At 44.0% G+C, this 14,390-nt stretch overlaps 2 protein-coding genes and 1 long non-coding RNA gene across 5 annotated transcripts in view; 1 reads left to right on the top strand and 2 right to left on the bottom strand.

Moving 5' to 3' along the window:
• The window catches only part of LOC123746035 (uncharacterized), a 136,009-nt gene that overhangs the window by 11,200 nt on the left and 110,419 nt on the right, over positions 1-14,390 (top strand). The window lies entirely within an intron of this gene.
• Positions 1,554-4,075, bottom strand: LOC123746043 (streptococcal hemagglutinin-like). The gene is made up of 2 exons (XM_045727214.2): positions 4,010-4,075; positions 1,554-3,795 (listed from the first exon to the last, which is right to left on the bottom strand). The coding sequence occupies exons 1-2, from the start codon at positions 4,028-4,030 to the stop codon at positions 1,819-1,821; spliced, it is 1,998 nt and encodes a 665-aa protein (XP_045583170.2). The 5' UTR covers positions 4,031-4,075; the 3' UTR covers positions 1,554-1,818.
• Positions 9,905-12,458, bottom strand: LOC123746042 (streptococcal hemagglutinin-like). Of its 2 annotated transcripts, XM_069314167.1 has the most exons (3): positions 12,381-12,458; positions 11,537-12,167; positions 9,905-11,455 (listed from the first exon to the last, which is right to left on the bottom strand). In XM_069314167.1, the coding sequence occupies exons 1-3, from the start codon at positions 12,399-12,401 to the stop codon at positions 10,158-10,160; spliced, it is 1,950 nt and encodes a 649-aa protein (XP_069170268.1). In that variant the 5' UTR covers positions 12,402-12,458; the 3' UTR covers positions 9,905-10,157. The 2 variants fall into 2 exon arrangements, with proteins under 2 accessions (XP_069170268.1, XP_045583169.2); XM_045727213.2 differs by having other exon boundaries at positions 9,905-12,167.

Raw genomic sequence — 14,390 nt, 5'->3', positions numbered from 1 at the left:
TTGCCTTATACAGCGTGAGCTTAGATTTATCTCTAAATGGCTCAATTTCACTACAACCCAAGATATAGTGTTCGAGTGTGTGTCCCTGTCTTTGTCCACACACTTTACACTTTACTTCATCTAGATCCCTATACAAGCCGAACTGCCAGAGATACTTGTAGCCAAGTCTTATTCGAGCTGTGACAACATCTGTTAGTCTACTGACTTTGTTACTTGCCCCATACACATGTTTTAATTCACACATTTCATTGTGATGAACAATGGACCTGCTAGTTCCAGTTTGCCCTGTTCTACTTTCTTCAAATTCATCCAGGAGTTCTCGTCTAATGACACTTTTAAGGGACCTATTTGATAACTCAAGATTCCGTTCAATGCTGTCTTTATTTACTGCAGCCTTAGCAAGGGCGTCAACTTTGTCATGTTCCTGCAGGCCAATTTGAGAAGGAATCCACATTTTTATATTTACCTTCTTGCTAAGTATGCTTATATATCTATGTCTGTCTTCTGAGACAAGCACGTTATTACTTGATTGCAAACTGTTTATTGCTAGTAGTGAGGAAAGGGAGTCGGAAATAATTAAGCTGTCCACTTCAGTGTTGTCAATAATTTCGAGTGCTACCAGTATTGCTTCCAACTCAGTTTGCATTGTGATCAAGGGCTCTGCACAATCCCGTGTGATCAGGGCTCTAAATGATCCTTATGTGACCAGGGATCTACCTGACCCCTTGTGTGATCAGGGCTTTACCTGATCACATCCTCCTCTACCAGGAGGATGGGTTGTTTACAGTCATATTTTGTTATGGTTGGTGTTCGTTTTAAGAGAGCGACGGTTAAGATGTTTGAAACCCTTAATAATATCTTCTGCGTTGTTTGTATAATTATTAATAATAAAATATATGAAGAGACAATAAATTTTCATGATTCGTGGTATATTATAACATTACCGTTAAAAATAACTTTCCCAATTACTTTGTAATTCGTAAGCTAAAATAATTCCTAGATTTTTCTTTATATGTACAGTATATCATTCATTGATAATAACGTAAGTCCAATTAGGTCCTATTCTTAGTTACAAAGATTGTACCCAGGGTTGTACGCCGCACTTGGGAGTAATCAACTACAAACCATACATGCAGTAAAATATGTATGATCGGTAGTTGGTTGGTATGATATTGTGGTAATCCTAAATAATCTTCCAGATGTTGATCCTTATAATATTCCAGAGGTTGATGGGTTTTAAGCACGACACCAAAACCATCCCAAATTATCCTAAGATTAAATCTTGTGTTAGAGATCCTGTAATATGGATATACTTAGTAACTTAAAATGAAAATATTATATTTTGAAAGTGTGCCTTCATGTTTACTATTCATAGTACAGCAGGACGACAGAAATATGTCAATGTAAATGTCATCAGCACATGTCCTCACTATGTGATGAGAGAAGAGTTAGTGTCCCATCGTCAACACATGATCAGCACAACACTCTCATGCTCACATTTTGGGGGCTTCAGGCCTTAGATGTTATTATTGGGGTAAAGTTAACAATACAAATACGGTTCAATAGTTTTTTATTATTTTTTCATTGCATGTTATATTTTTTTGTGCAACATCTCATGCATTGAGTACATTAAAATAGTTTTTAGCATTTTTGGGGGGTTTTGTTTTGAGATAGCTTATTTGTAAATATATTTGTTCATATATAGCGTTTTAGGAATTAAAATTTTAATATGCAATTTGTTTTTGATTTCCAGGTATTACATACATTTTCACATGCAATACCAAACCTAACAAGTAGGAACAGCTCTTTATCATGTTCCTAATTGTCAAAAGTTAGAACGTAACCATATTTTCCGCGATTCTCTGAAGCGTCATACTGGCGGAGCTTGAAGTTGGAGCCATCCAACCTGGTGCTGGGTGAAGATGGTGAGAAAGATGAGGGAGATGTGACTGAGGCAGCCCTGGTGAGGGAAGAAGTGAAGGTGGCACCGGTTTGGCCAGTGTATGGAGTGGCCTGGCCAGGAGACGCTGGAGTGCGGAAAGTGGCAGATGATGGAGTGCGAGATGGAGGAGGACCACGAGAGGATGACACTTCCTCAGTTTCGAAGCCAATGCCTTCACCGGCCCGGAATCTATGAGTGCGGCGTGTGCCGTCATCGTCCACCACTGTGTAGGTGCCCTGGACATTGCCGTCGGCGTCAGCGCTCTCCGAGCGTGAGTACTGTTCGGAATCGAAGGCAAAGTTATAAGAGGCATCAGATTTGGAGTCAGCCAAGGGGTCGATGAAAGGAACCTCTCGAACCGGAACGATCCTGCCAGTAGGCTGACCTGAAGGTGCTCCAGGCACCTCAGGTCCTACAGGAATGTGAGCTCCTTCAGCGATAAATCCTGTAGCAGATCCTGCTTCATACTTTATGGCTCGTCGTTGTCCGTCATCAGCTACAAAGTCGAAGTTTCCAACTACGTTGTTGTCTCTATCTCCTGATTCAGCGCGTGAGTGACTGGAGGTCTCGTAAGCGAAGCTGTAACTACCATCCGGTGAGAGTTGGCTGCGTGTATTGGCAGGTTCGAATGGGCCGGTTTGTGAACGAGTTGACGGAGAGCTGTACTGAGTTTGTGTAGTTGTGAAGGCGGGACGGCGAGGAGCAGGTGAGCGAGAGCCAGCTGGGGAGGCAGGAGAGCCAGGAGTTCCAGATGCAGTTGGACTTCGGTAAGTTGTTGGTCTTCCTCTGACTGCAGCTGATGCAGTCTGTGAGCCGAAGTGTGACTCGGGTGATTTAGGAAGATGATCTCCAGAAGCCACAAAACCTGTGCCGCTTCCAGCTTCGTAAACAACTCTGCGTCTCACACCGTCGTCAGCCACAAAAGAGAACTGACCGTCGACATTGAGGTTAGCATCAGCAGATTCTGATCGCGAGTGATCTCCAGCATCGTAAGAAAATGAGTAAGATGCATCAGATCCTGCGCCGCTTCTGAGGAAGGAAACAGGTCCAGCGGGAGAGCCGGAAGTGGAGCTAATGGGACGTGATGGAAGGCGTGATGTAGATGCTCTGAAGGAGGGAGATGTTGCAGAAGTTTGTGAGGGTCCAGTAGATGATGGTCTAGCAGCACCTAGAGTAGAAGATGGTCTAGCAGCAGCTAGAGTAGAAGATGGTCTAGCAGCACCTAGAGTAGAAGATGGGAATCTGGCAGCAGAAGACGAGAGTCGTGTTGCAGCTGGAGTAAGAGAAGGATCTGCAGGTGCCTGAGGAAGATCGTCGCCTTCAACGACAAAACCGGTTCCTTTACCGGCAGTGTATGTGTAGGTTCGTGTACGACCTTGGTCGTCGGTGTAAGTGTAGGAGCCACGCACATTACCGTCCGAGTCACTTTGTTCAGTACGTGCCTGTCCATCTCCGGCAAAATCGAATCCATAGGAAGCATCGGCGTTGGGATCGGCGAGGGGGTCTACGAAGGGTGGGCGAGCACGAGCCTGAGCGTGGGCAAGGGCAAAGTCAGGGTGCGGGGCAGGCAGATGGGCACCCCTTGGCTGGAAGCCGCCCTCACCAGCTTCGTACTGGAGATTAATATTATTGCCCTCAGGGTCCCTGTAGCCGAAGTTGCCTTCTACCTGACCAACTGCAGATGAGCGAGCACTCTCGAAGGCTCCCTCGCCTGTATCATATCCGTACTTGTAGGTTCCATCCTTGTGTAGAACGGAGTACTGGGACCGTCTTCCTGTGCCTACTTGGGGAATTTTGTAGGCACTTTCGTCTGGCAAACTCAGCGCGCTAACCGCTAATGCGGACAACAGCGCCTGCAAGAGAAACAGGTGTTCATTCGGTTAACATTGCAATTAAGAACAGTAACAATTACTCCATGAAGAACACGACATTAAGTACTGAAAGCTACCTACCCTGACACATATTATTTTGTTATTCATATGTTTATCTGCACTAATTAACTACCCCACCCACACAATGTATGTACTAAGGAACATCTTGTCCATCAAGAGTTGTGGAAGATATTACCAAGCTAGTCCAGGCGACCATGATGTGGACGGTGTGGTGGCGGGAGGTGGTGTGGTGGCTGTGTGTGCTGTCAGCCCCTTATATGCCACACTCTCAGCCTGGATGGTGGCCGACCTTGCTCCTCTTGGACCCGTTACCTTGTGTCCCGCCTCTAACTGATCCCGATTTCACTGTTTCATTCCTCCCATCACCATCAGCCTCCAGGTGTGATCAGTTTACACCAAGTTATGATAAGCGACGTACTGCAGGTTTCTCAAGGAAGTGTTTGTCTTCACGGCGAGGTTGGGAGAAACACTTTCAGTAGCGTTATGCTTTTAATATATACTGATTCGTTATGTAGATAGATCTTTTCAGTTTAGTTTAGGAGTCATGTTTTTCATTACAATTAGTGTGTAGGTGAGCTTTACTTGACTTGTTTAGGCATAAGTTAAATTATATTATATATATATGTGTGTGTGTGTGTGTTTGTGTTTATCACACACACAATGGAAACGAGCTATGTTTGACTTGTTAAAGTTAAATTCGTATATGGAGTGAGTGAATACTGCAAATATTTACCTAGGAACTACAGTGTTCTATACACAACGTGAAGCTGTGCGCGACCTTTGTCTGATCAGGGCTCTGTTCAGTCCCGTGTGATCAGGGCTCTGTGCAATCCTGTGTGATCAGGGCTCTGCCTGACCCTTGTTTGATCAGGGCTCTGCCTGACCCTTGTTTGATCAGGGCTCTGCCTGACCCTTGTGTGATCAGGGCTCTGCCTGACCCTTGTGTGATCAGGGCTCTGCCTGACCCTTGTGTGAGCAGGGCTCTGCCTGACCCTTGTGTGATCAGGGCTCTGCCTGACCCTTATGTGATCAGGGCTCTGCCTGACCCTTGTGTGATCAGGGCTCTGCCTGACCCTTGTGTGATCAGGGCTCTGCCTGACCCTTGTGTGATCTGGGCTCTGCCTGACCCCTTGTGTGATCAGGGATCTGTGCAATCCCGTGTAATCAGGGCTCTGCATAATCCCGTGTGGTCAGGGCTCTACCTGACCCTTGTGTGATCAGGGCTCTACCTGATCACCATCCTTGTGCAATGAGGACTCTGCATTACCCTTATGTGATAAGGTCTCTGCCTGACCCCTATGGGATCAGAGCTTTATGCTCCTTCTGATCAGGGCTCTATACGACCCTTTGTCTGATAAGGGGTCTGTGTAACCTTTGAGTGGTCAGCGCTCTGCTCGATCCCAGCGTGATCAGGGCTCAGGGTAACCTCAACATCAGGACTGTTCGACCGCCAGAGTGATTAGGGCTCTGCTCGATCCGAGCATGCTCAAGATTTAGTGACTTCACAGTTATCAAGGCTCTGTTCGATCCCCGTATGATAACGGCTTCGCGACCCTTGCACGATCAGGGGTTCTACTCGACCCCTGAGTGATCAGGGCTCTGTGCGACGCCTGCATAATCAAGAGAATAAACACCCGCGTGCGCACTATTCCCGAGAATAGGGGAGCAATGCATCCATTGCCCCCCCCCCCATCTTGCTTTTACAATTAGTTATTGAAGAAGACCTCTCCGAATCAGCTTGTTGAGATTTTTCTGACAATTTCATAAATAAAACGTTAGATAATTGACCATTTTTACGGAATATTTATGCTGTGAAATTTGAAATTAAAAATTTTTGAATGTTTGGCCCATGTAGAATGTATTACAATCTTTACAGGGTATTTTGAAAATTACACAATTATCACTAACGAGGGCTGTTTCTAACTAATAACTTTCCAACTGTATTTTCATAATTGAACAACTCGTATATCAAAAACATTTAAAGCTCTGACAGTATTTTCGAACCCAGTGGTTCGAAATGGTTTGTGGGGCAGAAAATTATGGTTAGCCTAACACATTTTTAGGCGAATTTTCTATGTGCATATTTTGCTATAATATGTACGTTGAGCTTTGCTACGGCAAACTTCCAAAAACCTTAATGGATAACAAAGCTTGAGACCAGTAGAATCATTATTCTCAAACTGGGAGCGTTTCCCCACCAACAGCACAGGTACGACCCTTTGTCTGATAAGGGGTCTGTGTAACCTTTGAGTGGTCAGCGCTCTGCTCGATCCCAGCGTGATCAGGGCTCAGGGTAACCTCAACATCAGGACTGTTCGACCGCCAGAGTGATTAGTGCTCTGCTCGATCCGAGCATGCTCAAGATTTAGTGACTTCACAGTTATCAAGGCTCTGTTCGATCCCCCACCCACATAGAACAAGTCTATGTGGGTGGGGACGAGGACAGGTTGACGAGTTTAGCAGTTACCAGGGAGGATGTTCTTAAACAAATAGTAAAACTCAAACCAAACAAATCCCCAGGGCCGGATGAAGTGTTTGCTAGGGTGCTTAAAGAATGCAAAGAGGAGCTTTGTGACCCACTGTCAACCATATTTAATAAATCAATAGAGTCAGGCAGAGTGCCAGAGTTTTGGAAAGTTGCTAATGTGATACCAGTTTTTAAGAAAGGAGATAGATCACTTGCGTCTAACTATCGACCAATTAGCCTAACGTCTATTGTGGGAAAGTTACTCGAATCTATAATAGCAAATAAAATTCGTCTTCATCTTGAAAAACATAAATTAATAATTGAGTCGCAACATGGTTTTATAAATGGCCGTTCATGTTTAACAAATTTGTTATCTTTTTATTCTAGCATTGTTGAGGCAGTTGATAGTGGTAAGGATTGCGATGTTGTATACCTTGACTTTAGCAAAGCTTTTGATACAGTGCCACATGAAAGACTGATTAAAAAAATAGAGTCTCATGGTATTGGGGGTGCTATATTAAGCTGGATTAGGGCATGGCTATACCAAAGGAAACAGAGAGTTAGTATAAATGGAATCAAGTCAGAGTGGGAAAATGTTGTAAGTGGAGTGCCTCAAGGCTCTGTCCTGGGACCTCTGTTGTTTATAATATATATAAATGATTTAGATTCAGGTTTGAGTAGCAACATTTGCAAATTTGCCGATGATACGAAAATCGGTAGGGAAATTAATTCGGAGGACTCACTATCACTTCAAGTTGATCTAGATAGGGTTTTGAAATGGTCAAAGGATTGGCAGATGCAGTTTAATGCTGATAAATGTAAAGTTCTGAGGTTAGGTAATGATGATAGAGTTACAAGATACGAACTAGATGGTGTTGTGATTGCGAAAGGGATCTGGGAGTTATGATTAGTAAGAATTTAAAACAAAAGGATCAATGCATAAATGTTCGTAATAAGGCAAATCGGACACTTGGATTTATTAATCGCAGCGTTAGTAACAAGACACCTGGTGTGGTTCTCAAGCTATATCTTGCTCTAGTTAGGCCCCATTTAGATTATGCAGTTCAGTTTTGGTCGCCATATTATAGAATGGATATAAATTCACTTGAACGTGTCCAGCGTAGGATGACTAAGTTAATTCCCCAAATTAGAAATCTTTCATATGAAGAAAGATTAACAAAGCTTAAGTTGCATTCACTGGAAAGGCGAAGAGTTAGGGGTGACATGATAGAGGTTTACAAGTGGATGAATGGACATAACCGGGGGGATATTAATAGGGTATTAAAAGTATCAACACAGGACAGAACACGAAACAATGGATATAAATTGGATAAGTTTAGATTTAGGAAAGACTTGGGTAAATACTGGTTCAGTAACAGGGTTGTTGATTTGTGGAACCAATTGCCGCGTAACATTGTGGAGGTGGGGTCCCTCGATTGTTTCAAGCACGGGTTGGACAAGTATATGAGTGGGATTGGGTGGTTATAGAATAGGAGCTGCCTCGTATGGGCCAATAGGCCTTCTGCAGTTACCTTTGTTCTTATGTTCTTATGTACCACATTATCGCAGTATAGGGGTCAGCATCCCCGAGGTCTAATACTCTTTTTTTATTTGTCTGTGTCTATGGTAACAACGCCGCTCACTTTGCCTGCTCTGGTAACTCTGCTAAAGATCCTTGGCAAGGCAGGCGATGAGTCACAATAACGTGGCTGAAGTATGTTGACCAGACCACACACTAGAAATTGAAGGGACGACGACGTTTCGGTCCGTCCTGGACCATTCTCAAGTCGATTGTGATGAGGACGTTGAATCTTTCCTGCCTCTACTCTACACAGACGCCGTCTTGTAGAATCGGCTCTTATTAACAATGTACCCAACATGAACTTGAGTCCTGGCTTTGTTGCTGTGGACTCTTCCCTTTCACAGTATTTACTCAAATGCTCTAATCTTTCTAACAAACGTGTCTTAACATAAGCTTTTCCCCTTCCATTTCTTTCTTTCTCTTTCCCTTTCTTTCTCTCTTCTCCCTTTTTTTGTTCATTGTCTTCTATGCTCCCTTGCTATCCTCTTCTTATTCCTATTACTATCTCCTTCGGTGGTTATAATAGGAGCTGCCTCATATGGGCCAATAGGCCTGCTGCAGTTCTCATTACTACTATCCCCTACACCTGACTTTTCTCCTCAGCTCTCTCTTGCCTATTTAATGCCTGTCCCTACCTGTCCTCATCACAATCGACTTGAGAATGGTCCAGGACGGACCGAAACGTCGTCGTCCCTTCAATTTCTAGTGTGTGGTCTGGTCAACATCCTTGGCAAGGTTCTCCAGGGCTGTAATATAGCAGCCTATCATCCTGTTTTAGTAGTAGTAGGCATCAGTCAGTCACGGGTGACTATGGAGTTGCGCGCTGGTTGTCGGTCTGGAGTGGCCTCATCGTTACTGTAAGTACTGTTTTGGTAGTACTGTACTTATAGTAACGACGAGGACCATAGTATATATACCGACGTACAACGAAATTATAACGTAGAAATCTGAACTATTGAGTTTGACAAACCGGAAAACTACTTTTTAATTGTGTTGCTTTGACGAACTAAACTAACCTATCCTAACTTCCCTAGGCCTAATACACGATATCTGAGGCCTTATATAGTACATATGTGTGCTATACTAGGCCTAAGAATATTTTAAGTTTGTGTTTTAGCTTCAGTTATTTTAAAAGAATTCCTTACTAGTCAGTATACTACTATCTGAAAGCTAAGAACGTACGAATTCGTGACTATTGCCGATGGTCACAATAGTTACTACTGTATCTATTAACAGGAGGATGGGTTGTTTACAGTCATATTTTGTTATGGTTGGTGTTTGTTTTAAGAGAGCGACGGTTAAGATGTTTTAAATCCTTAATAATATCTTCCGCGTTGTTTATATAATTATTAATAATAAAATATATGAAAAGACATTGAATTTTCATGATTTGTGGTATATTATAACATTACCGTTAAAAATAACTTTCCCAATTACTTTGTAATTCGTAAGCTAAAAAATTTCCTAGATTTTTCTTTATATGTACAGTATATCATTCATTGATAATAACGTAAGTCCAATTAGGTCCTATTCTTAGTTACAAAGATTGTACCCAGGGTTGTACGCCGCACTTAGGAGTAATCAACTACAAACCATACATGCAGTAAAATATGTATGATCGGTAGTTGGTTGGTATGATATTGTGGTAATCCTTAATAATCTTTCAGATGTTGATCCTTATAATATTCCAGAGGTTGATGGGTTTTAAGCCCGACACCAAAACCATCCCAAATTATCCTAAGATTAAATCTTGTGTTAAAGATCCTGTAATATGGATATACTTAGTAACTTAAAATGAAAATATTATATTTTGAAAGTGTGCCTTCATGTTTACTATTCATAGTACAGTAGGACGACAGAAATATGTCAGTGTGTCTGTCATCAGCACATGTCCTCACTATGTGATGAGAGAAGAGTTAGTGTCCCATCGTCAACACATGATCAGCACAACACTCTCATGCTCACATTTTGGGGGCTTCAGGCCTTAGATGTTATTATTGGGGTAAAGTTAACAATACAAATACGGTTCAATAGTTTTTTATTATTTTTTCATTGCATGTTATATTGTGCAACATCTCATGCATTGAGTACATTAAAATAGTTTTTAGCATTTTTGGGGGGTTTTGTTTTGAGATAGCTCATTTGTAAACATGTTTGTTCATATATAACTTTTTAAGAATTAAAAATGAAATTTGTTTTTGATTTCCAGGTACTACATACATTTTCACATGTAATACCAAATCTAACAAGTAGGAACAGCTCTTTACCATGTTTCTAATTGTCAAAAGTTAGAACGTAACCATATTTGCCGCGATTCTCTGAAGCGTCGTACTGGCGGAGCTTAAAATTGGAGCCATCCAACCTGGTGCTGGGTGAAGATGGTGAGAAAGATGAGGGAGATGCGGCTGAGGCAGCCCTGGTGAGGGCAGGAGTGAAGGTTGCACCCGTTTGGCCAGTGTATGGAGTGGCCTGGCCAGGAGACGCTGGAGTGCGGAAAGTGGCAGATGATGGAGTGCGAGATGGAGGAGGACCACGAGAGGATGACACTTCCTCAGTTTCGAAGCCGATGCCTTCACCGGCCCGGAATCTGTGAGTGCGGCGTGTGCCGTCATCGTCCACCACTGTGTAGGTGCCCTGGACATTGCCGTCGGCGTCAGCGCTCTCCGAGCGTGAGTACTGTTCGGAATCGAAGGCAAAGTTATAAGAGGCATCAGATTTGGAGTCAGCCAAGGGGTCGATGAAAGGAACCTCTCGAACCGGAACGATCCTGCCAGTAGGCTGACCTGAAGGTGCTCCAGGCACCTCAGGTCCTACAGGAATGTGAGCTCCTTCAGCGATAAATCCTGTAGCAGATCCTGCCTCATACTTTATGGCTCGTCGTTGTCCGTCATCAGCTACAAAGTCGAAGTCTCCTACTACGTTGTTGTCTCTATCTCCTGATTCAGCGCGTGAGTGACTGGAGGTCTCGTAAGCGAAGCTGTAACTACCATCCGGTGAGAGTTGGCTGCGTGTATTGGCAGGTTCGAATGGTCCGGTTTGTGCACGAGTTGACGGAGAGCTGTACTGAGTTTGTGTAGTTGTGAAGGCGGGACGGCGAGGAGCAGGTGAGCGAGAGCCAGCTGTGGAGGCAGGAGAGCCAGGAGTTCCAGATGCAGTTGGACTTCGGTAAGTTGTTGGTCTTCCTCTGACTGCAGCTGATGCAGTCTGTGAGCCGAAGTGTGACTCGGGTGATTTAGGAAGATGATCTCCAGAAGCCACAAAACCTGTGCCGCTTCCAGCTTCGTAAACAACTCTGCGTCTCACACCGTCGTCAGCCACAAAAGAGAACTGCCCGTCGACATTAAGGTTAGCATCAGCAGATTCTGATCGCGAGTGATCTCCAGCATCGTAAGAAAATGAGTAAGATGCATCAGATCCTGCGCCGCTTCTGAGGAAAGAAACAGGTCCAGTGGGAGAGCCGGAAGTAGGGCGTGATGTAGATGCTCTAAAGGAGGGAGATGTTGCAGAAGTTTGTGAAGGTCCAGTAGATGATGGTCTAGCAGCACCTAGAGTAGATGATGGTCTAGCAGCACCTAGAGTAGATGATGGTCTAGCAGCACCTAGAGTAGATGATGGTCTAGCAGCACCTAGAGTAGATGATGGTCTAGCAGCACCTAGAGTAGAAGATGGGAATCTGGCAGCAGAAGACGAGAGTCGTGTTGCAGCTGGAGTAAGAGAAGGATCTGCAGGTGCCTGAGGAAGATCGTCGCCTTCAACGACAAAACCGGTTCCTTTACCGGCAGTGTATGTGTAGGTTCGTGTACGACCTTGGTCGTCGGTGTAAGTGTAAGAGCCACGCACATTACCGTCCGAGTCACTTTGTTCAGTACGTGCCTGTCCATCTCCGGCAAAATCGAATCCATAGGAAGCATCGGCGTTGGAATCGGCGAGGGGGTCTACGAAGGGTGGGCGAGCACGAGCCTGAGCGTGGGCAAGGGCAAAGTCAGGGTGCGGGGCAGGCAGATGAGCACCCCTTGGCTGGAAGCCGCCCTCACCAGCTTCGTACTGGAGATTAATATTATTGCCCTCAGGATCCCTGTAGCCAAAGTTGCCTTCTACCTGACCAACTGCAGATGAGCGAGCACTCTCGAAGGCTCCCTCGCCGGTATCATATCCGTACTTGTAGGTTCCATCCTTGTGTAGAACGGAGTACTGGGATCGTCTTCCTGTGCCTACTTGAGGAATTTTGTAGGCACTTTCGTCTGGCGAACTCAGCGCGCTAACCGCTAATGCGGACAACAGCGCCTGCAAGAGAAACAGGTGTTCATTCGGTTAACAATGCAATTTAGAACAGTAACAATTACTCCACGAAGAACGTACATTAAGTACTGAAAGCTACCTACCCTGACACATATTATTTTGTTATTCATATGTTTATCTGCACTAATTAACTACCCCACCCACACAATGTATGTGCTAAGGAACATCTTGTCCATCAAGAGTTGTGGAAGATATTACCAAGCTAGTCCAGGCGACCATGATGTGGACGGTGTGGTGGCGGGAGGTGGTGTGGTGGCTGTCTGTGCCGTCAGCCCCTTATATGCCACACTCTCAGCCTGGATGGTGGCCGACCTTGCTCCTCTTGGACCCGTTACCTTGTGTCCCGCCTCTAACTGATCCCGATTTCATTCCTCCATTCCTCCCATCACCATCAGCCTCCAGGTGTGATCAGTTTACACCAAGTTATGATAAACGACGTACTGCAGGTTTCTCAAGGAAGTGTTTGTCTTCACGGCGAGGTGGGGAGAAACACTTTCAGTAGCGTAATGGTTTAAATATTTACTGATTCGTGATATAGATAGAACTTTCAATTTAGTTTAAGAGTCAAATTTTCCATTATAATTGCCGTGTTGGTGAGCTATACTTGGAGGAGGGTGAGCAGGAGTCAACAACAGCCTAATCAACAGAAGACCGAATCACTGAGGGGTGAGGTCTCAAAGTGTCGAGACGTCACCAGTGGAGGGATGGAATTATCAGGGGGGGAAAGCGCAGATCCCTTATCGCGCTGGAGTCGTGCAGAGCCCTGATCACACAAGAAAGTGTAGTGGAGGCAGACTTCATACACTGTTTCAAATGTAGATATGATAGAGCCTAATAGGCTCAGAAATCTGTTCACCGGTTGATTGACATATGAGAGGCGGGACAAGCGCCTATATATATTACGATTATATGGCTTGTCAATAGTGGAGTCCCACAGGGTTTAGTCCTTGTTCCAATCCTGTTTCATGTATATGTAAACAATCTCACAGAAGGAATATACTCTTCCTCTCATGTTTGCTGATGATGCAAAAATTACGAGGAGGATCAAGACAAGAAGATAGCAAGAGGTTACAAGATGTCCTAGACAAACTGAAGAAAGATGGAGTGTTTCTCCATCTTTCTAGATTTGTTGGAGTGTTTCCAACAAATGGTTACTAAATTTGAACATGAGTAAATGTAAAGCAATGAAGCTAGGTGGAGGGAGCAGGAGGCTAGACACAGGTACCGAATGGGAGAAGAAGTCATTCATGAAATGGACAGAGAGAAGAATTTCACACCGAAGCTGTCTTCTGAAGCCCACATTAAAAGGATATCAGTAGCAGCATATGTGAGGCTGGCTTACATCAGAACTGCCTTCAGAAACTTGTGTGAGGATAATTTAGAACCTTGTATACCACACATAAATTATTATATATGAACGGCCAGTACTAGAGTACTCAGCTCTAGCATGGAGCCCATACCTTGTCAAGCATAAGACGAAGCTGGAGAAGGTTCAAAAGTATGCCTCTAGACTAGTTCCAAAACTAAGAGCCATGAGTCATGAGGGAAGTCTGCGTGAATTGCACTACACGTGGGTGGAAGACAAAAGAGTTAGGGGAGACATGACTAACACATACAAAATTCTCATGGGAATAGACAAGGTAAATAGAGAATATTTGACATGTGGAACTCGCACAAGGGGACACAGGTGGAAACTGAGCATCTAAATGAGCCACATAAACATTATAAATAACTTTGTCAGTGCCAAAGTAGTTAATAAAGGTAATGCATTAGGAAGTGATGTGGTGGAGGCTGACTCCATACAGTTTCAAATGTAAATATGATGGAGCCCAGTAGCCTCAGGAACCTGTACACCAGTTGAGAGGCCAATTATCTAATTCTTTATTCATCATTTGTAAAAAAAAATGCTCAAATTAATTAAGAGTTCTTCTATAACAAATTGTAAAAGCATTTAAATCGAAACATTACTGAATCTGCTTTAATGCAAATCACAAAACCCTAGTCCAGTGGCATAATTAGCCTAGAACCCAGCTCCTTAAAAAAACTAGCAGCACTTTTAGCCCAGGCACCAAATGTCTCTGAGGCAATGGGGACAAAATTGTAATGGTGATCAAGATCCCTGTATTTACGAGACTTGGTTGCTTTCCTGTGAGTGGCAACGCCGTCTGGATGTGCCACACTGAAGTCAACATAGGTGTTGGCTAAAGT

This window comes from Procambarus clarkii, chromosome 78 (genome assembly GCF_040958095.1).
Source record: "Procambarus clarkii isolate CNS0578487 chromosome 78, FALCON_Pclarkii_2.0, whole genome shotgun sequence".
Classification (NCBI taxonomy): domain Eukaryota; kingdom Metazoa; phylum Arthropoda; class Malacostraca; order Decapoda; family Cambaridae; genus Procambarus; species Procambarus clarkii.
The sequence above is the reverse complement of the archived record's forward strand: the minus strand, read 5'-3'. Positions and strand labels throughout refer to the sequence as shown.

What these genes read in the sequence shown, in the direction of transcription:
- LOC123746043 (XM_045727214.2), bottom strand. Translation starts at nt 4,030, where the DNA reads ATGGTCGCCTGGACTAGCTTG. An exon ending in TGGTCGCCTGGACTAGCTTG is followed by an intron (nt 3,796 to 4,009) that starts GTAATATCTTCC and finishes TTTCTCTTGCAG; the next exon opens with GCGCTGTTGTCCGCATTAGC.
- LOC123746042 (XM_045727213.2), bottom strand. Translation starts at nt 12,401, where the DNA reads ATGGTCGCCTGGACTAGCTTG. An exon ending in TGGTCGCCTGGACTAGCTTG is followed by an intron (nt 12,168 to 12,380) that starts GTAATATCTTCC and finishes TTTCTCTTGCAG; the next exon opens with GCGCTGTTGTCCGCATTAGC.